Source organism: Convolutriloba macropyga, chromosome 12 (assembly GCF_964194025.1).
Source record: "Convolutriloba macropyga chromosome 12, txConMacr16.3, whole genome shotgun sequence".
NCBI classification, from domain to species: domain Eukaryota; kingdom Metazoa; phylum Xenacoelomorpha; order Acoela; family Convolutidae; genus Convolutriloba; species Convolutriloba macropyga.
The window spans coordinates 14,180,864-14,201,738 of record NC_134479.1 but is presented as its reverse complement, the minus strand read 5'-3'; the positions used below and the strand labels follow the sequence as shown (position 1 = coordinate 14,201,738).

The following is a 20,875-nucleotide window of genomic DNA, read 5'->3' as shown; positions in this document are numbered from 1 at the left end:
CATAACTCTTTTTGATCGGAAAAATCGATGGAAACAGATTTTTTATATTGGTGTAGTTTGTATCACTTGGCTTGAAGTTTTGTCAAATCCCCTCAAAAGCTTTTTGTTCTCTTTCTTCATCTGTAGAGAAAGTATTATATAACTTTCATTACTGAAACCCCGTTCTTTTACCTCTTTCTTTTATGTATTGCACTAAATTGCCCATGTGAAAAACCCACTGAAAAATTGTCTGTGGGAAAATTTCTCCTCGTTTCAATAGCTTTGAAATATTGTTCCAATTTGCTAATTTTTGATTGAATGTTTTTGATAAACATTAATTACTGAAATTAAATTTGTTCAATAAATTTGTTGATGTAAAATATTTTAACAATGTTGCGTATGAGTTAGTTAGTTAGGAGGATGGAAAAATTGGTGTTTTATATGTTGAAATATAAATGTTGATTTTTATTTTGTTTTCTTTTTCTTATTTACTCTGCTTATTTTCCAGCCGGACATTGTTTGTTTCTCCACCTGTACGGCTCCAAAATTCCCCCAAAAGTGGAGTTTTTCGTATTGGTGCATACTTCCGACCAGAAATTGGTAAGCAAATTATTTATGTAAACAAATTATTAATGACAGTTATGGAAGTTTACCGAAGCTTTGAAAAGTGCAATCAAGATTAGTTTAATTTACATTAAAGGCGGAACCTAACAAAGACTTTCTCACCAGGTATGGCTAATTGATCTTAAGTTATAATAATGCATTGTTTTAAACTATACGTTAAATGTTTTTTTTTGGAAAAATAGTGTCAGTAAAGTTGGAATATCATTTTGCGGTTAAAAGAAGGTTACAACAGGTGAGAAAAAAATAGAAGTGACATTTCGTAAAATTGTGAAAGAGCAATTTTCAATGTGCTATTTGTTGTTTGTCACATATTCTTTGCGCATCGGTTTAATAATTAAATTTTGCGTCACAGTCGTATTTTATTGTTTTCTTTTATTGATAGCGGAAAATTTTTGCTAAAACTTTTCAGCCCGTAATCGAATTTTTGAAGTTGCTATTCTCCGTTTTTAATGATGCGTCGAAAAAAATGTAATGCACTCGACCTTTATCTCGAGAACAAATTTTTGTTATTCGTGCTTTTTAAAAATTTTTTGACTTCTTTCAAAGCTTCTTTTTGTAACTTTGAGTAAAGAGTTAGTTCGGTACTTGAAGCAAAGTGTACTTGTTAATTATTAAATGAATCTCTTATAATTTTTTTAAATGAAAAATTGAATTTAAAAGGCTAGCTGCCAAGAGAACTTGCCAAGTTTTAAAAGCAAATAGTATAAGTCTTCTCTCATTTGCTTAAAATATTTTTCAATGTACTATTTGTTGTTTGTCACATATTCTTTGAAATGTCAACGAAAAGCCGTTTGGATTATTTTTGTTGATTTTCACCTATGCAAATGTCTACAGATAGGGCATATTTTAAAATAGCTGGTACTGTTTAAAAAAATCTGTGAAAAAAAGTTTTTGTCAAGTTTAACTCAGTTAAAAAGGCAAAAAAGCTAATTTAAAGTCTGGAAGAAACGGGTTTAATTTTTGTAGCTTCTTCTCTATTTCTTGATGTAAATTTTAGCAGGTTAACAAAGTTAACAGGCAATTTAATTGCACAAAATGCGTAATTTAATCCACGAATATTTTTTATAACCATTATAGAGCAACCCGGACTGGACTCACAGACAAAATCAGTACTGAACCACAGTATTCCATTTTCACTCTGGCCAGTACTATGATCATGTCATATGTAGGACTTTTCATGGTAAAGCACGGGACAAGAAGTGTTCTCTGAATTTAGTCTGCAGAAATGTAAATTTGCAACCATTAAACACTCTGAGCAGTAAAAAAACTTCACTCTGAAGTTATCCTGCAAATACTATGTTCCACACAATTTTACGTGTTTATTACAGTCGGCTGTGCGTTTACACATGTTTACTAGGTATGGAATTGAGTTTACACGTGTTTACTACGTATATCATGAGGTCTACACGTGTTTCAGAAATATGGTTGTTACAGGACAAGGAGCGTATCGTCAAAAGGAGGAGAATATAGTGAATTTAACCAGAATTAAAATGATTAGGTTCCAAAAGAGTCTAATTTTTTTTGTTTCAAGGTTTCAGTCCATTTAAGATCAAATGCCCCAGTTTGACCAATATGCCCAGAGTCGTCCCAATTTTCATAAAGTTGTCGGAATTTGCCCAAAGTTAACCCAGTTTCAACGTAGATTGCTCATCCGTTTAGCTTTTCCCATTACATCATCAACAACTCCGTTTACAAAATGGAGATTTAATCTGTTCCCCGCATGTTTCTAAGACCCTGGTCACGGCATTATTTGTTTTTATATAGCACGGTACCTCGCAAAAACAAATACATGTGCTCCTTGTGGCGTAAAAAATATATGCTCATTAAGCTGGTGGGTCAAAACAGAACGAAACCACAATTTCAAACAGAGAAAAAAGTTTTTGTTTTAATAATGGGAGACACTAAAACAGTTTTCACCTGAAATATTATGCTTAATTATGTCAAACTCTATTGTTTAGCACTTTGATCAAGAAACTTCTGCAAGGGAATCAAAAAGTGACGGCAAAATTAGTTCAAATGCATAGATTAAAAGTTAAAATATCGATCTTTTAATATATAGCAAAAAACGTCTCCTTTTTAAACATAGTTTTTTATTCTAAATATTTATTGATTGCAGTATTAAATTTTTAAAATGATTTCAACTGTAGTAATGGGTTCGTTTGTGATAGATGTATACCAAGGATAACGTCCCAAATATTAAAAGCAACACACAGAAAATTCAATTGAAACTGACTGTTTGAGAATTGCTAGACACCAAAAACTTGTTCGCTCACATCATGAGAAGCAAGACAATTTTAGAATACACTAATACAATACTGGGCCGACGATATCCAATTGGAATGGAGCGTTTCAGTCCTGATATGCAATTGGACTAGAGTCGCGAACGCTGCAGTAAAAGGTCAAATTGCACATAAAAATGAAACAAAGATTGAAAGCATGAAAGCATGTATTTAATTTGTGGGACACAGCTACTAATACCATTTTACCTACAAGCCTTGGAAACCTCTACGATTCATAATGTAAATCTTTATCATTTAAAATAATTCAGTGTTTCCATTGAGAAGCATGTAACAGTTGAACAAAACATCAAAAATTTGTTTAAATTCATAGAGAGAGTTTTAATGACAAACGAAGCATTGAATATTATAAAATGTGTTTCAATGTTTTGATTGGACTACAATAAAGTGCATAGCAATTCTTAACTTGTGCAATTTTTTTGGTGTTTTTTGGGGAAATTAGTTACAACTTTCAAGGTGTTTAGATACCAAGTTAACTCCTTCGTCTGCCAGATTCTTAAAAGATTCACATTTTTATTCAGTACAGAATTTTGAAAGAATGCGCACAAATCAATCATCCAGGGGTCTTAAGGAGCTTAAACGAAAATTATAATTTTCTTAAAGTAACTTTTTTAAAACGCTGTTTCGAAACTCTTTTTGCAAGATGCAACTCTTCATCTCCTTTCAGATGATCCGTGATTATAGCAGTTTCTGCCAGATATTACGTTTTTATGATAGATTCTGCCAGATTATCTTTTTCTGGTAGATCCTTGCAAAATATCCAGTTATCAGCCAGATGGCTACAAGATAAACATTTCTCAGGCAGATTTATAGAAGATAACCACTTTTCAGCCAGAATCCTGCAAAATAACTTTGCTTCAAAAAAATTTTCTATTTTTGTCATACCTTCCGGAAAAAACCTTTGATTTCGGTTTTCCAGCAATTGCACCCAAATGACCAATGAAGGAAAAGTGGCGAACAAAAAGTCGTTTTTAGGGCAAAAAAAACAAATTAGCTGGAGAACGAAAAAGCGACAAATTAACTTTGGAATATGGTTCGTAATTCGCTGTTTTCATTAGTGATCAGATTTAAACACTCGCCAATTGACTCAAATGTCTCTAACAGCAGGCGGAAACAGAAGTCTTTTTATGTCATTAAATGCATGATTTGAGTTAAGAAAAACAAAGATAATTTTTTTGAGAAATGAAAACTTTTTTGAGAAATGAAAAATTAAATTTTTGAGAAATGAAATCATTTTGATTTTGGTTTTTGAAATTTTGAGCGATTTTTTAGGTTCGGCTGAAACGAACTTAATAAATGACAATCCGTTTTGCTATAAATTCCCCGGATGATAATGACAGACATTTCAAATTCATCAAGACGGCAAGGTTCATTTAAAAGGGTGACAAGATTCGTCAACCTTTATTGAAGAGTCTTAATAACCTGCTATTGAATGGAATACCAATATAACGTTTGCTTATGGGGCTTATTACGTTTGGCTTAAACGAGTTTCCATTTTTAAGACAAAATCTAATATAGTTGATGATTTTTTAAATTAATAGATTCTTCGATACTTGACACGAGACCAACAGAATTGTATCTACCTGAGAAACAAAACTTTAATTTATTTACTTTTTTGTTAATGTGTTCAAAAATTTGAGTGATAACCGAATTAAGATTATACCTAGACCTCCTGTTGGCAAAAGTTTTTGGTCAAAGGAAGTAGTGTAGGGGTAACTTTAACCTAAAATACAGCGATAAGCTTTTTTGAAAAACTTGTTCTTTTCGTTTGCTTCTTGTTCTTTTCGTTCTTCTTGTTCCTAGCTCACTGCAATTTCACGATGCATCTTGAAAACAACTTTAAATTTGCAAGGTCGCTGAATTGTTCCGACCCCTCTTGAGGAGCGGAAGAACTATATGCTGGTTTTTTCTTTTTCAGACATCTTCTTTCTTGTTCTTAATGGGTTTTTCTTGTTCAGACTCTATTCTTATAGAAATGGGTTTTTCTTGTTAAGACAATTTTGACCGATCGATATACTCATCGTAGAGAGTTGCGAGTGGTATCAATAAAAAGTCCGTCCAGCGAAGAATACGGATGTAATAAGATTTTTTTGAGTTTCGTTTTCTGGAGCTAGTTATCGTGGTTTAAATTTTGTGATTATTAGACCGATTTGCGTTATTCTTATTCACATTTTACACAATTGTTTTTTCACAATTTTTTGGCTAAAGTTTCGGCTAAAAATTTCAAAGTTTAGAACTTTTCATAAAAAATGGTCCGAATTAAGCTTTTTTAGTCCATTTTGGTTAAAGATGCCAGAAGTACACACTCAAAAAAATCTAACACAATCTTTGTAAACTACAAAGGGAGCTAATCCTTCTTGCACTTCCATTCGGAGTAGTCTAACATTCAATTTCTGCCATTTTTTGACAACTTGGCTCTATCATTATCAAAAATGCAGCATTTAGTTTTGATCTCCTAACTAACAAATTAGCTAGATCTGTAACATCAGATGCAATTGAGTGTTCCTAATGGACAAACAGCAGTAGCAAGGCTGGTTGTAACAATCCGAAAAAAATTGGATTATAATGAGTCGGTGTTTTTTAAAAAATTCTATCTTTTTTGTTAACTAAAGAAAGAACCATTCAAATCAAAGCCCACTGTTGATAGCGCCAAATGGCTTCCTAAGCTGTTCGAAATTATTGTATGTAGTTTAATTACCCGAAAAAATACGGTCGTTTTGACTTTTAAGATTGTTTGATTGTTCAATAAACAATGGCCTATTGAACTTTGTCACTATTTTTTTTTCTTGCTTGGGTCAATTTTTTGCGATTTATCGTGTTAAGGTTTGGTTTTCTGGCTTTGATACTGCTAGATTTTTTTTTCTTTTAGGCATTGGCCCATTTTTGCGCTTTTTTCTCGTGGCGTAACATAATAACAGTATTGACAGTTCACACATTACATTATTGGCGTTCAAATAAAGGCAAAATTGAACATAGACTTTAAGAGCATCGATCATGGTTTTAACGGCTTCAACACCCTTTCCCAAAGAAATTAATTGGAATCTTCATTTTTGTCTTCAACTGTCGTTTTTACTTTGTGTTTTTAGTCGTATGAATTTTCTTGTATAATGACAGGTTTTTTTTGCTATTTTATGGAAGCGTAAATGAGGCTATTTTCTGATTTGATTAGATAGCCGATGGCTTTCATGACTTTCATGACAAGTGATTTAAAAAAAAACTTTTCAACATTGCATTTGTTCCTTTTTGACAATTTATTACATAGATTTGTAAATTATAGGTCACATATGACATTATTTTTGTCAAGGAGAGATGCAAGTATAAAAAATCTAAGGTTTTTAATGAATTTGTTTGAATTAACTGGCTTCGACGGGGGTATTTCGCCAAAAAGTAAACTAATATATTATTTTTGTTTATATTTAAAATTCTTTCTGCTGACGTAAGACATATTCTGAATACCTACAAGTCTTAAGCGCTTCGTTTGGACGAATAAACAAACCTATTTAGTTTTTTCAATTTGTAGCTAGTGGCTTCCTGACCCTGAAAATAGTTGTTTTCGAAAATACAAAAGTATTACCTAATTTTGCCTTTTTTTCTCTTTTGCTGTCTTTTTTTTCACGTATTCTCAATAATGATAGGTCGCGTACCACATTGTTGGCGTTTAAGAAAGGCTCAATTGAATTTATTTTGCGGGTCAATATTTGGCTTTACGGCTTCGACATTGTTTTCTCGCAAGTTTTAATTGAATTTGTGTTTGTTGTCTGTATTTGTTGTTCTTTTTTGTAACCGCATAATTATTAAATATTGGCGAGTTTTAATGACCTCCTATAGAATTATATGTGACCATAAACATGTTGGATGATTTCAAGTGCTATCTAATGGTTTTTATTACTCTGAAATTAATTGTTATTATAAATACAAGCTAGTTTGTAACCTTGCTATTTTTTGATCTTTTCGTCTAATTGTTGACGCGCGTTATTTTGGAGTGGTCTCATATCTTTTTTATTGAAGTACAATTTATTTCTTTTAGTTAGAGTTTTATTTGACGCTATTTTGTCCTTAATAATAAGTTTTAAGTTTTGTTTTTAAAATGGGTTTAAAGGTTTGGATGTAATTAATGTCGGTTGTTTTTGTTGTTTGATTTTTTTGTTCGTCTTGACTTATTTTCTTTATAATGGCTGATCTCATCAAACTAATGCGGCATTTTGTTTACTCCACTGAGTTATTTGCGTTGGAGGCGATCATTTTGTTCATACACATTTTTTTTTGAAAGTCGCTTGATTTTTTAGGGGTTTTCCATCTGTTCCTTATTTGGTAGACACTTATGCTCAAAATGCGGATGAGCGGGGTCAGAACATTATGCGCGAATGCAAATTACCAACCCTCCTTGTTTAAAATTGAATTAGATGCAAATAGTCTTGGAAGTATATTCAGAGCCGGAACAACAGTACACCTAATTTTCGAGCACAGAGCAATAAAACCATTTTTACATTTCTTTTTTAATCAAACATCTATTTCCCTATAACTTAAAATGTTGATGATGCTTGTGTCCGCTCTTGTTGCGATAACAATCAAAGTTTGCTAACAAGCAAATAATCTTGAACAGTACAAAACGTATAACATTTCGGGGTTTTATTTTTAGACATCAACAATGTATCCAAAGAGTTAATTCAAGACATGAAATCTTGCTTTGGCAGAAGATACCCAAAATTTTATCCACAGAAAATCTCATGAAGCTGATAGTAATCATAAGAGGAAAACAATCGCAAGATTTACCGCATCAAACAAATATCAAGGTAGTCGGTCAAACGTATTCAAACGTATTTGATGCTCTTCTCAAGGTCAGAATGGGTTAAAAATGCAATTCCTAAACATTGATTTTTGAATATGTAGCAAAATTGAATTAATCCCAAAGTGACCCGAACCTTTGATCTTTTTTTTGTAAGTACCTAGGTTCTAACTATTTAGCGATATGCCATTTCGATCACTCACATTTCTCACAAGTATTATGCTCCTTCAATTATATACACTCATTTGCGTTAGCAACAGCTCGCTCTCTCTCTCTCTCTAACTGAACGGAAATTGAAGTGCAATTGTTACGAGAGAAGTGATGAAAGAGATTAATATCTCAAAAAATTTTCGCAGCAGCTTAAGTAGAACACGTTTCTAGATAAAAACTGGATTTGTTTGACTAAAAATTGGCGCAACTAACCAATTTTGGGATATTTGTTACAACAATAACCGTTGAAATTAGTGGTTTGCGAACAAAAAATAAAAAATGATTAAAATTTTTCAGATCTCTTCCGTTCTTCTCAAGTGCTGCAAGTAATGAAAAAACTTCTTTTCTAGGAGAAAAACTTCCTGACTAAACTGAGACTTATGTTCGAACTAGTGCTAAGAGTTGAGAAGAAGCTATATACACACAGATCTGATCGTGACATTTACTAGATTTTTTAGAGCTTTATTTACGAGATGAGCTTGGAAATAACGCGCCTTAATTTTCAAATGTGATGATTAACATCATGAATAAAGTTTTTCGAATTGTTAAATTGTTTTTGGACCGATTAGCATCAAAAACAACATGATTTGACCATATATTATGAAAAGAAAAAAACTGCTTGGGTAATGGCAACAGTTATTTGATCAAAAATAGACACTAATGTTTGAGTAAAGGAAAAATTAATTAAGTAAAATCGTTTTTGCTAGATTTCCTGAGATTCATTAGATTTCCTGAAATTTGTTTTCTTCCGTTCAGCGTTTCGCTTATTTCCTAGCATTCAATTGCTCGTGAATTACTACTACTCCGATTTAATATTGTTCATTTGTGTTCACATGTTGTGCTAGACCAATATGAAAATTTCATCTAAAAGAATCGTTTGTTCTGTTTGTGGAAGAATCCTACAATGAATCATATAATCAATAGAACTCTAAAATTTTTTAATGTAATCAAATCTGATTGCAGAAACGTTTGTCTGTTCCAGAAGGTTTATGTTTCACAAAGCTTCTGAGAAAATGCCAACTCATTCATAACTCAAGAGAAACTAAAAATTGTCGAGTTATCCCAATTGCGAAAAAAGATTTTATTTTCGCTTTTTTAAAGGTTAGAAGAAAGTCATTGTTATATAAATCATTTGTTCTTTTCTAAATCTTATCTAAATCATTTGTTCTCGGTACTCCTTTTTCTGGTTTTAACCAGTCACTTTGCACATTATTCAACACTACTCTCTGTGACCGGCCATCTAAGCAGCTACTAATTATTCTACTATTCTACCTGCGTTCATGCCAAATCCTAGAGTAATTAGTTTTTTGTCAGATGTTAGGATCTATTGATTCAAAAGCTTTTGAAAAATCGAGAAAACCAGCGGCACCAAAGTTTCGTGATTTCAAATCTGCCCTAACATATTCAGTCAAATAGAGCATCGATAGTTTGTTCTCTTAAAAGTGTCTCCAAAACGTTTACTAATGCGAGCGGTAGTGAAATAGGTCTATAGCCTAATGGATACTCAGTGTCACCTTTTTTTTAAAAAAAAATTTGAGTATTTTTTGCCTTCTTAAGGCTACTGGGAAACTGCTATATCTTTAAATACTTGTTAAAAAGAAAAGTTAATGGCTCTGCTCAATGCACTGCACCAATTCTGATAAGCCAAGAGGGAATTTTTAAATGACCCTGGGGATTGTTGAGATTTAATCTCATTAGATACTTAAAGCACTCCTGACCTGTAATGTCCCTAAACTCAAAAAGGGTTTATACTGACGTTTTGGAGTCTTATATTTCGCTTTATTGTTTTCAAAACAGAAATCACCACGTTCACTCAATCTGTAATTTCAATAAGTTCACCATTTTATTTCTGGTCTGTAACTAAATCCCAAAAAAATTTCTTAAGTGCAAAAATAGATGTTTTTGTTTCTTTTGCGCTCCTGGTTTCATTGATTTAATTCAATTTCTCTCTCTCAGTTTTGGAAATGAAAATTAGTTGCTGCTGAATGCGTTCAAAGTCATTCGGATAGCTTTTATTCAATGACATTAAACTACTTTAACTCGATGAGACTATGGACATTGATTATCTTTCATCTTGAAATTATGTTTTTAGTTTCTCTTCTCACAAACGATTAAGATAACGAGCAGATGAGCTTCATTTTTATAAGAAAGATTGTTTTAATGGGAGCAATTGATTGAATATTATGCTCAAGTATTTGCTCGAAAGCTTGAAACTTTTTTTCTGGATAGTGGTAGTTCTCAAAAAGTGCTGGCCAACTGATTACTGAGAAGTTTCTGTATGCTGTAGACTTTTTTAATCATAGATTGCGTTCTTCGTTGGTTTTTTTCCAATTTCAAGTCTTATATGATATTAAGTGAAAAATGATTACTTCTTATTACTGAGTCAAAAATTTCACTCTAAATGTTTTTCACTGAGTTGTCAGTAATAATACAGTCAATCGGAGCGCCTCTTGTCTTTGAGTTTCTTGTTGTTGTTCAGGCTGGTCAAATTATACGAGCTGAGAGTCGCTTCAAGATATGATCTTTTTTGTTTGTCTAGACAATCAGTGTTGTAATTATTCATCAGAACTATTTCTTTTTTTTTCCGCTATTGCTCTATCGATGCTTTTAAATAAGTTCTCTAAGAAAATATTCAACGCAAATTTAATAGGATTGTTTGAGATGTTTATCAACATATTGACTCCATTGATTTTGCACTTCAACCCTACGCAAATTGAATCAAACATTGAATGAAAGCTAATTAAGTCATTTCTAATTTTGGGATTCAGATGCTTGGGTGCCAGTATCATAACACCACCTCCGGGTTTATCTTTCCAACCATTTCTGTTGTAATTGAAATGTTCTGGAACCGAGCTAACTTGGTTATCAAAATCAAGTGTACTTAACCATGGTTCACAAAACCATAAATGCAGTTTTCAACCAGTTCATTTGAAGGTCTGCCCATTTGAACTTTCTTCTTCTTCAAAATTTGACAGTTCAATTGGAAAAACTTGAGAGTTTCAAGTTGTTTTTCCAGTCCTTGAAAATTTAATCATGTGTTCAGGGAGGACTTGGATTCTTTACAACATCACCGGCTAGCACTAGCATTTTTTTTGTAAATTATGAAAACTGTCTTTAATTGAAGAAAAAAATAATTATTCTCGAAAACAGGCCGAAACAAGAAGAAGGGATTGATTAATGGCTTCTGTTAGTAACAGAATAGAAAATCTGGTTTGGCTTATTTTCAGGGAACAATGGCATGGGAATCTTCAAGACCATTGCATGCCTGAGTATAGCCAAGTAGCAGAAAAAAGCCTAAGTTTATAACCAAACATTAATAAGGAATCACAATCAGTTAACATTTCTCACTGACTCTCACATCTAACTCAGGCGAAGATTTGCTTAGACTATTAGGGACTATATCTGTTTTGTTGTCAAGTTCTTTTCATTGTTGAAAGCCGTAGCTTGCTTGATAAAAATAATATGGGTTCTTCCTTGCCTAATTGTTTTTATTTTACGGATACAGTTCTCTTTGATAGTTGACTTGTTTTGAATGGATTTTGTGCAAATGATTTTGTCTACACAGCCATTCGATGTTTGCAACAGGTGGAGCATTGACATCTCGTGGACCATTAATATCTTGTTGTTTGCAGCCATTCGGTGTTTGCTGCAACAGGTGGAGCATTAACATCTCGTGGAGCATCAACATCTCGTCTCAAGGAAAATCTCGTTATAGTGTTCTATTTTCAGATTCAGTAAGGGAACGGATTTGATAGTTTCGTTTTTTTTCAGCAAATTCAATCCGCTCGCTTTTTTCAGTTAACTCCCTAAGTTTCAAATTGAAGTGCTCAATTGTTCGATTTTTTGTTTTGTTTAAATCAGTTTCTCCATTTTTCTGGGCTCATATTTTTGTGGAACTTTTAATTGTTTTTGTAGTAAAGCCTCTATAGGCATGCAAAGAATTGGAATAGTTTCATATTCAGCCAGCATCGCAATAATGCTGCTGCCTATTACTAACTTTTCTTCGCCATCTTAAAAGTTATTTGATCGATTTCTCCTACCTTTTCCTGGCACAAACCCTGAACATATGTTGAAGTAGCTGTGTCACTCGGCGATGTTTTGGGTCCACTCAGGCTAAAAGGGGTTCCTTATCACGCCGTAATTTAATCGATGTAATTGTTTCTTCGATTAACGTTTCTGTTTTCATTAATATTTTATAGTTTTTAAGATAAATTTTATATGAGACCTCCTTCGTTTGTTTTTTTTTCCATTCCTCCATACTAAAGGGAGGGTTGTACTCAGGGCTGGGATTCACTTGGGCGGATTCGTAATCATAAGAGGAATGCTGTTCATACTGTTCAAGAAGAAGTTGGTCATTTTGATAAGTTAGATAAATATTTTTCTGTAAATTATCAAAAATAATTACTCGCTGTCTTTGACTTAAAAGCGCAACTCGCTGTAAAAGCGCAACTCAGTGTCTGTGATTTAACAGCGCAACTCGCTGTGAATTTAAAAGCGCAACTCGCTGTAAAATTTGAAAGCGCAACTTGTTGCCATTTATTTTTCTCATAATTAGTCAAAGTTGAATGCGTCAGTATTTTCGATAAAAAAAGTTGAAAAACTTCAGCTCTATATTTCTTGGGTTACATAAGGGCTACTTTCGAAAAGTTAGAAATCAGTTCCTAAACATTTATGGCAGGCCCCCCCCCCCCCCCCCAAAAAAAAAAAAACTTCACAAAATCTTGTCCCCCCTCCCCCCTCGATCAAATGACAGCCCCATCCTATCTATTCCACCTGATTGCCCTTCAACTGTAATACCTCCAATAAACTCGAGTGTTATTATAAATAATGCCGCCCATATGATGTACTGCATAAATTACCCACATTTTAATACTCTGCTGTAATACCTAATGACGTGGGTTTGATTTGCCAGACCGCGAGGGTGAGAAACAATATTATTTTCTGGCTAGAAATTGTTTAATATACACCAATTTGGCCGACCCATTCCTCCCGCTATTTTTCCAGCCTGTTCCAGTTTTCCCCAAAAAGGGAAGTTACGATATAGACTAGATGTGATGTTTTCTAATTTGTTCACAGCAACTTTTGATAAAAACGGATATTTATTCGAGCGATAATTACAACAAATAAAAAAGGTACATAAAATCAATTTGATGAAAATTTTTTGTCTCGAAGTTCACTGATAACTTACAATTGGTAAATAAACTTATTTGAACCAAATAATCAGACAGCATCCATTTTTATAATTTAAGTGACCTGCAAGACCAGGTCAGTTTTTATTGCAATTAGCTGGAAAGACCTTTTCTATTAGCCTAAATATTTCTTGGTTTCAAAGCCGAAATTCATTAACTGAATGATTTTCAAGTACAAAAAAATACTGCATTAACAAATGAAATCTAGATCATAAAAGAGCAATAAACAGATCTTAGAGAATTTCTAAAAGACATTACCTAAACATTACCATCTTTATAGTGACATAATTTTTCATAACTTTAACCTTCTCAAAAAGATTTCCGGACAAAAATTGTTCAGAATAGTTTTTCCATTATTCCATATTTCCACAGTTTTTAATTCCTTTTTAGATCCTGATGTTTGTTATTGAGCCTTATCTTGAAGCAGTCTCCCTCAAAAATCAGGTACGTCTCTTTTTTATGTTTCTCACTTTGTCACTCGCCCCTCCTTAGGCTTGATAAAAATGTATTTCCAGGGATTTATGATATCGAAATGCAGTTGTCTTGTTTGCTGCAGATTAAAGTCTTACCGACCAAAAACTCACAGGTAATAAAAATGTTGTGTGATCAAATACGGCCAAAATATTTCTTCTGTCAAAAAACGATTAGTGAAACAATTAATTTGACGAAATTTTGTCATTTATGCTGTTGATCTTCTGAACATCAGCAAAAATTAATTTAAAAAGAACACTTTTTCTCATTGGGTTAAGATATCTAACAGGAGAGAGAGGAACTATTGAAGTTTAAATTGATTTGCTGCTTTAGAAAATGTGAAAAGAAAACAAATCAAATGTTGGTTTTATAGAATCCATTGATTGTGAAAATTAGTAAGACAACAAAGAATCCCGTAGAGAAACTTCAAACAATTATGCTCCCAAGATTATAAATTCCCCAATAATTTTTACTTGAGGGAAAACAAATTTGTTTAGTTCAGTTACCAAAGGACGTTTTTTTTTTTGGCGAAAGCAATCCACAATTGGGTTAATCAATGATGAGAATCATTTTGAATATTAAAGTAATCTTGCAAGATGAATCGAAAAGCTTACAAGAATCTTGCAAGTGAATCGATAAGCTTGAAAGATTCTTGCAAACGAATCAAAAAACTTGCAAGAATCTCACAAGCAATTTGGTACTCGTATGCATTCAGTTGCAAGATTGCTTCCCAGTTGCAAGTTCTTCAATTCGGCGATCACTAGGGTTACAGCGCATTTTTCAGCCTGCCATTTGTCCAGCTCCTTGTTGACGCTGTAGATATCTGCGCCGTCAAACGAAAAACCAAACTGCCAGAAAAACAAAAAAATTTGAAACCAATCTATAGCACTTTCAAATGAAACGTGAAAAAAATATCATTTTGTTTTGCTCAAAAAATAATAATGTAATGTTTTTTTTTACATTTTCCAAAAATTGTTGCGCAATTGCAACTCAGTTCGACTGAAATTTTTAACATTATACATCTCAAAAGCAGTTTTAATAGGTCGTTGATTGTTAGTTTAAATTGTTGGAAGAAAAATTTTAATTTGATTCAGAATAGACAATTAATTTTGAAGCATCTCAAACGAACGATCGATTGGTATCATAACGTCACCTTAATGTCGCAATAGTATTTGTATTGGTTCTTTAATAGACTTTTGAAAGAATTTTTTTAAAAAAAATACTGTTATTCTGTAACACACTTACTCATATAAGATTGACAATAGAAAATTAGAGCCGAAATCTAGTGTAATCTATTTTTCTTTAATTTTTGTAATAAATATGGATAACTAATTATGGATTCGAAGTTAAATGCCAAAAATAAATGTTTTTGGCAATAATATCTCTAGCAATAAAAAAATTTTCGAAGAAAAATCAAACAGTTTTTACCACTAAAAAATTGCGTTGTTTAAAGCAGCAGAAAACAACAAACTCAACTAAAAAAACAGAAATTTAGCGCAGCAAAGAAAATAAACATTCCGCTGAGTTTTATTAAAAGCGTTTTCAAGCAAATTTACATTTTATGCATAGAGATTATTTGATTTTTTAAAAAAAGTCCAGAAAGTGTATTGATTAGTTTCTAAACTTTTTTTCGCGCAGAGGATCTTTTTTATGACAAGATTTAAACCAGAAAACCGCGAGGACATTAAATCGAGTGTTGATCTAGTTCTATTTTAACAAGTAGAGTAAGTATTTGTTGTGCTCAGACTGCTGCAAAATATATGAAGTTTTTTAAAAAATAATTTTGCTAGTTTTTGTATTAATTTGCTATTAATAAATTGCAAGTGGATGGGATGTTGAGGCTACTATTACAAACAACGTTAAAACACATTGATTTTATTTGACTTTCATATACTAACAAGATTTTTTTGCTCCTCACTGACACAAAGCGCCTAGAAAAGAATCTAGTATCAATTTTGCGCAAACTTTGCATTTGCTCTAATAGTCGCTTCTAGACGAATTAGATAAAAAAAACGCTTTTGATGTTTTTTTTGATGACTTTGTCTATTTCATCAATTAAAAACACAAAACATACTTTCAAAATATTTTCCTTAAGCTGCATTCTGAATAAAATTTTCCGTCTTTTCTTTAAATGTTGTTATAATTTATTTTCTGATCAAATAAGTTTTGATTAAAGATTTTTGCTTAGCAGTGATGTTCAAACGATAAATTATTATCTGTTCTTGTTTTAAAATTTAATAATCTGGGGATTTAGAGGACAATGGCTGTTGGCTTTATTCTCAGATTGGTGCTGATAAACAAAAAAACTTCTGGTTTGATAAATTTTTTGGACATGCATTATAAACAAGTTTAATCATTGGCACTTTTTGAAGAATTTCTTGTGTTTAAAACTTTCAAAGATCATCTAGGCATGTTTCAAATCCTTAAATAAGGTCAATAGAAGCATTTTAGGGTAACTGCTCTTTGCTAGTCAACCTTTTTTCATTACACAAAAGTAATTTTCATTAAACTTATCTTATTTCTTATTTGTATTGTTGACCCTATGTGGCTTCGAAAATTCAACTTCAAATTTCTATTTCCAAGTTTTCTTTTCCAATTTTTTTTCTTCACGTGCTTGTTTTTGCCTTGAAATTCTAACAAATGTCACTCTACCTCTTTTTTCATAACAGTGAGCAAACAATTTTTAAAAAAATGGTCCACTTTTTAAGTACTTTAACTGTCTTCGAGGTTTGTATGAACGTCAAAATCCAAAGTTACGGCAAAAATTGTAGTCATTTCTCAATATTTTTCAGTTTTTAAAAGCCTTTTTTTTTGCGTTGTCACATTTTTGAGGGTCGAAAATTGTATTTGTTTTATTATTGTCATATATATATATATATATATATATATATATATATATATATATATAGGAGAAATTCAATTCATTTATTCATTATCGAATTTCAGCAAAATTATTGGAGAATTTCTTCATTTTGAAGTTGTTAATTCTACGGAAATTGCTTTTAAAAATTTACTTTTGATACTTTAATCTATTAAAGTATCAAAAGATACTTTAATAGATTAAAGTATCAAAAATTTACTTTTGATACTTTAATCTATTATTGGCTGCTTGGCTGCTAGGAAACTAATGAAAATCTCCTGCACTCTGTCATTTTTTGTTCTATTCTCGTAGTATCCTTACTGCGTAGTGGCAATATAAAAACAACTTTCGGGGGAGGGGCAATTCGTTTTTCCTGTATTCCCCTTGAATTTTCTCTCTCTTTATGTTAACGTCACTCTTTGTTTTGGGGTTGAATCTGGCCAGATACAATGGTCAGTAGTCAAATTTTTAGATTTTTTTTACTAAAAAACTAAGAAATGTTTTTCAGCATTTGCCATGACATTTTAAAATCAGGGGACAAGTTCCCCCAATATGACTGTGGCCGCAACCTACCCTAACCAGGCTGCTCCAGGCCACACAATTCTCTCCTTAGACTAACATTCAATTATTATCCAGGCCTCCGTTCGTCTCTAGTCCATAATTTTTGAGCTTCTTTGATGAACAGGTCATTACATTTTATGACCATACTAACTGACTCTCTGATCACATTCTGGTGGTTTTGATAAGCTGTCTGTTGTCCAGACTTTGGCTACTTTCAATTTTTCATGTAATTCAGTTGAGAATCACCCCCCCCCCCACACCCCCGCGTGGGGCCAAATGGTCTGAAAACTTAGCGCGATATGGGACTAGAAATAAAAACTAAAAATTTAGCGTAAACTTCCTAAGCAAGCAAAAGAGCGAATTTAATTTAACCAGCTGAAAATCTAATTGTTATGTGAAGTAAACAGGGAATATATTTTCATAGTTAACCATAACCCTATCCTTAATTTTTTTTCCAACACAATTTTTAATTAGAAAACTAAAGACAGAATTTGTGTTAGTTTTTAGTATTGGCATTGAAACAAACCTAGCTTAATTATATTCCTTTTCAGCTCCAAAATAATTTCAACTCTGAAAAGACAATTTTGTACGATAAAAATACGGAAGTTATTCGTAGTAAAAACCGACTTTGAAGCTGGAAACAATTAATAACACATTTTAGTCTTGCCAAAAAATTTCTAATCGGAAAGCTGATTTATTTCGTTGCTTTTGTATCAACAAATCTTTCATGTTTTTTTTCTGCGTTTGTTTTTGCTATAAGGTTGTTAAATTGTTTACACTGAATTTAACATTGCTTATCTGCAAATTTTCATTGACGGTTGTTGTAAATCTGCGTTTGATGTAAAATAAAAATCTGAGATTACAAAAACTTTAGAAATACCGTTTTTATATTGTACTGGCAACCCTTACCTTGTACCTAAAAATGATTGTTGTCAAAATCTGCGCTCAAGGTAAGCGGCAACCATTTGTTAGAGAAACTTTTTCGTTTCATAATTCCTTTTTTATTTTTCAGGATCATTTCCTAATCGAAAAAAAATGATTCAGTTCTCGGTTGACCTCACCTAGAGTATTTTGTTCTTGGAACAGCATCTTGAAAAAAATTGCAATTTTCAGTTTATTGTATGGAGCAATACAAGTGTAAAGTTAATGCGGGTGTAAAAATTAACGGAAAGGTTTGGTCGTTGTTAAAAAATTTAAGGCATGTCTACAAAAATTCAACTGTGTAGTAAACTCCCAAGATGTTTTAGTTCATCTTGATTAACACGATTTTAGGTGCAGAAAAGAATTGAATTATAACAGCAAAAAAGTGTTTGCATTCAATTCAGTATTAAAGTAAAAAAATTGCTCTTTAACTTTTAATGGATATTTTTGTTTACGATATCATTTAGGCTTATAAAAGTATTAACTTAGCAAAATACTTTTTTGAACTCAGAACATTGTTTTTCTCTCTTGAATGCACGTCATTGCTTTATTGGGAGAGAGTATAAATTTACGTTTAAGATCGTCAAAAATGTTGGCAGAACAACTTTTGCTTCAGTTTCTAATTTTTGAGTGATGATAAAAATTATGGCAAGAAAAATTTTAAGCTTTTGTTTTTTTAGTGAATCAGATGCAAAAATTATTAATTTTCATATTTTTTGGGGAAAATAGTGAATTGGTTCAAACTTAATGCCATACAAAGATTGTTTTCTATTAGTAGCAATCAGCAAGTGGTTACATATTATACAAAAATACGATACCATATTTCGCTGTCATTTTGAATTAATTTTTTTCATAGACTAGGCTTAAAATTGATGAAAAGATCTCCACATTTTTGATAGATATAAATTTCATGTTAATCTCGTTTTTTAAAAGTATTTTTGTAATTCCAAATGCCGAATGTTTTAGTTATAGTGAATATTTTTTAAATTTTTTTTCAGTTGTTTTAACTCTAACATTTTAAAAATGTGCACAAAATTTCCAGATTCCTGATTTATAATTTTTCCTGGACACCTAGTTATTTTTTATACTTAAAGAGCATAAAAATTTATTTACAAAAATACAACTTCTGCCTTGCATCAATTTTGTGGGACCGATTATATGAAAAGTTGTCACAAAACTATAAACACAAATCAACAAGTACGGACTTCACAAATCTACCGAAATAAGTCAAATTATTAATATAGATAAATTGCGCAAGACAAATTAGCTGTTTCAGTGCTTTTTTTGGAACGAAAAATGTTTTATTTTAAGATATATATATATATATATATATATATATATATATATCACCTGTGTACGTGTCTGTATGTGTACGTACGTGTGCGTATGCGCATGTATGTTTGTGTGTGAAAATGTGTGCATATGCTTTCGAGCGTGTGCGTAGTGCGCGTTTCAATGTGTGTTTTTTCGTGTTTATTTGTGTGAGTGTATGAATGTGTAATTGTGTGTACGTATGTGTGTGCGTGTGCGCATATTTGTATGTGTGCGTGTGTGTGAGTGCGCGCTAGTTTGTAATTGCGTTTTTTTGTGAAGTTTTTCAAAAATTGCGCGAAACTATATATTATGTGCTTTTGCTTGAATCTCTGGGGGAGTGTGTGATCGTGTGCGTATCTCAGTGAAAATATGTACATGCCTGCGTGCGATGGATTGTGTATATGTGTGTGCATATGTACATAAGTGTGGAAATTTCATATGAAAGTCCAGGTTTCATCTTTTTGAAATAAAACAACTGAGAAACATACATAAATGCTTTAGAGCTATGCTGGTAGACCACTGGTTCTTTATCGAACAAATTGGTGGTTAAATTTACTTGAGACAACTCAATTATCTTAAGAGTTCAATTGTTTGAAAAGTTTTCTGTCAAAATTCTACTGTTTTTTTAATTTAAGACTTGCTTCTTGCTATAATATTTTTGTGTTCTTATGGATGTTTGATCGTCTATATAATGAAATGAGGAAATGAGACACAATAACTGGAAGTCGTCCAGAAAGCATATTTGGTCGAAAAGAAAAAGCTCGACTTTAAAATGCTTTGAAAAAAAAAACCTTAACTTGACCCGTGAAAAAGCTTTAGCTCGACTTTGACTAGGCGTGGTGCTGGACCGTTCATTTATAGTCAATATTGCCTTCCAATATACTTTTCAACTTTTTTCATCATTTAGGTCTACACTAAGGTTAGAACCCACGCACGTTTATGTGAAAACTATCAAGATTTTAAATAAGAAAAACATTTGAGAAACCAAATATATTTTTAATTCTATCTAAATCATTTATAACGTTTTGGTCTGAAAATTTTCAGTGACTCGGACATCAGCAATATTGCAGTTTCAATTAAATTCCAGCATACATAATGCGTTTTTTCATTATAGCACAACTAAGACAGCACAAAATGCAAATTCGCTTTTTATGTAGATGAAATAATTATCTAAGTCAAATTTTCATATTTAATAACATATGTTGAGTGGAGGACATACTTAATGTTGTCTGGAAGGACGCTTGAAAATTTCTCCTTATTTTCGTCGTGAGAATGCTTACATTTTCTCTGTAAAAGGAATTTATATGACCGCTATTTTCTGGTCTAAGTAAATTATCCCACAAGAATTCAGTTCTAATTCGTAATGAATATTTTGACATCTTCTTTTGCAATCATTTGAATAATATCTTTCAGGTGAGTTGATCATTTTGCTGAAAAAAGTCAGATTGGACTTAATTTGTCAAAAAATCAATCATTAGGGCTGATAATGTGATATTTCGATGAACCAAATGGCTTCAGATATAAGAAAAGGACTTCAAATTTGAAGGAGGCAAATTTATGCAACAAATATTTGTGGGAATATAAGCAACTGCCTTCGATATTATGATGAAGAAGAGTAAAATCTTTCACTTGATCGACTCCGAATTTCATGAATCTGCTACTG

General features: G+C 32.1%; 1 protein-coding gene across 4 annotated transcripts in view; it reads left to right on the top strand.

Moving 5' to 3' along the window:
- Positions 1–613: 613 nt before the first annotated feature.
- The window catches only part of LOC142350991 (neuronal acetylcholine receptor subunit beta-4-like), an 87,141-nt gene continuing 66,879 nt past the window's right edge, over positions 614–20,875 (top strand). The window contains exons 1-2 of one of the 4 annotated variants that reach the window (XM_075403026.1): positions 12,822–13,028; positions 13,476–13,529. Coding sequence is in view for 1 of the 4 variants with exons in the window: in XM_075403023.1 (XP_075259138.1) it covers positions 17,900–17,927 (28 nt within the window). In the remaining 3 variants the exon portion in view is untranslated. Of the gene's footprint in view, positions 709–12,821; positions 13,029–13,070; positions 13,530–17,884; positions 17,928–20,875 lie in introns of those variants that run through there. The other 3 variants (XM_075403027.1, XM_075403025.1, XM_075403023.1) reach the window with 3 other exon arrangements.